Below are 2,121 nucleotides of genomic sequence, written 5' to 3' on the forward strand. Positions count from 1 at the left end.
GAAAAAAAAAAAAAAAAAAAAAAAAAAAAAAAATGTAGATGAATCGAGTGATAATAATAAAAAAAAGAAAAAGAAAAAAAGTACATCCTCTATAAATTATATAGGACATAATAGAAGATATACATTAAAAAATAATAATAATAATATGGAGGAGGATCAATATATGAGTGATGAAGATATAAGTGGTAATAGTAATTATTATGATGATTATCATAATGATAAAAATATCAAAGGAAATAATAATAAAAAAAGAAAAAAAGGAAAAGAAAACATGAACAGATACAATTCATTAAATAATAATGATGAAAATGAGGAAACCGAAGATATTTATTACACCCATGAAGAACAGTCCAAATTAAAAAAAAAAAAAAGTAATGAATATTATAATAAAACAAATAGTAATATATCTGAAAATGATAGTATTAATACAAACGTATATAATAATAATAATAATAATAAAAATATTATAATAAATGAAGAAAATAAAAAAAAAAATAAAAAAGAAAATAAATATAAAAACATTAAAGAAGTAATAGAAAATTTTAATGATACCTTATCAAATATTATGACAGATATATCTAAACTAAATAATTATAAAGCATTTTTAAATGAAGTCAATGAATCATATGCACCTTTATATTATACTGTTATTAAAAAACCAATGTATATAAATAAAATAATTTTCAGATGTAAAAAAAAAAAATATAATAGTCTAAATTCATTTTTTGAAGATGTTAATTTAATTGTTTCAAATTGTAAATTATATAATACACCTACTTCTGTTAGTGCATACTTATGTGAAATTGTTGATAATATGTTTAAAGATATTGTTAATAAAATAAAAAATAACACCAACTTACAAAATTATAATAATATATTAATTGAACATTTCTATAAAAATAAAAATTTATATAATAATACTTGGGAAAGTTTACAAATAGAAAACCACTGGGAAGAAGATCAGCATATTGATAATTTATATGATAATACACAGACACAAAATAATAATAACCCTGATCATTTCATTAATAGTAATAGCATATCCGAAAAACATCAAACCGAAGATGTATCTAATATGTCAGGTGTTTCTATGGATATAATAAAATCAAATAACATAAATTAAAATAGAAAAATACCTTACACCATGCGAAATGTGAAAAATGTGAAAAATGTGAAAAATGTGAAAAATGTGAAAAATGTACAAAATGTGAAAAATGTGAAAAATGTACAAAATGTACAAAATAATAATACAAATGTTTAGGATAGAAAGTAGGACGTTATAAATTATATATCTTTTTCCTTCTTTCATTTATTTATTTGTTATTTATTTATTCATTATTTATTATTTATTTATTTATTTATTTATTTTGTGTGGGGCATATAATTATTAATTTATGATAGAAGGATAGATCCTTTTAAGTGATTTTTAAGATATACAATTTTTTTTTTTTTTTTTATTCAGCATTATATATATAAATATATGTATTTATTCATTTTATTATTTTATTTTTATGTTGTTTTAAGTACATTTTTTTGGATAATTTTCACTTGATTCTTATATACAACTTATTCATTGACACGTACATTTTAAAACATAAAATTCTCTCCCTATTTCTCATGTAAAATATGAATCGATAAAATATAAAAAATATACACACACATATATAATATATATGTAGATATTTTGTTTTTTTCCTACTATCCTTATAATGGTTCATATTTTAAAAACCAAGCAAATGCTTAGATTTATTTACTAAGAAAAATAAAAAAAACATTTTGTATGTGTTTTAAATTTTTTAAAATTATTCAAATTGCGTTTATGAAAATGAACATTTAAATAGTGAGGAGGGGAGAACAAGGTTAACGCAAAAAAAAATAAAATAAAATAAAATAAAATACAATGAATAAATAAATAAATAAATAATGAAAGAAATATAAAATGTTTATATATAAATATACTATCATATATATATATATTATGCCCGTTTTATTTGTTTGTATATTAATTTATATATAATTTTTTTTTTTTTTTTTTTTTTTTTTTTTTTTTTTTTTTTTTAAAATTTTTTTATTTTAAAAAAAATATATAAAAAAATAAATTTATTTTTTTATATTTTTATT

General features: G+C 17.5%; 1 protein-coding gene across 1 annotated transcript in view; it reads left to right on the forward strand.

Moving 5' to 3' along the window:
• PRSY57_1233300 (hypothetical protein) overlaps positions 1-1,123 on the forward strand; it is a gene marked incomplete at both ends in the record, with an annotated part of 11,631 nt that extends 10,508 nt beyond the window's left edge. The window contains one exon of the mRNA XM_012908752.2: positions 1-1,123. This exon is cut by the window's left edge and continues 10,508 nt beyond it. Within this exon, the coding sequence (XP_012764206.2) occupies positions 1-1,123 (1,123 nt within the window).
• Between the last annotated feature and the right edge of the window lie 998 nt (positions 1,124-2,121).

This window comes from Plasmodium reichenowi, chromosome 12 (assembly GCF_001601855.1).
Source record: "Plasmodium reichenowi strain SY57 chromosome 12, whole genome shotgun sequence".
Taxonomy (NCBI): Eukaryota; Apicomplexa; class Aconoidasida; order Haemosporida; family Plasmodiidae; genus Plasmodium; species Plasmodium reichenowi.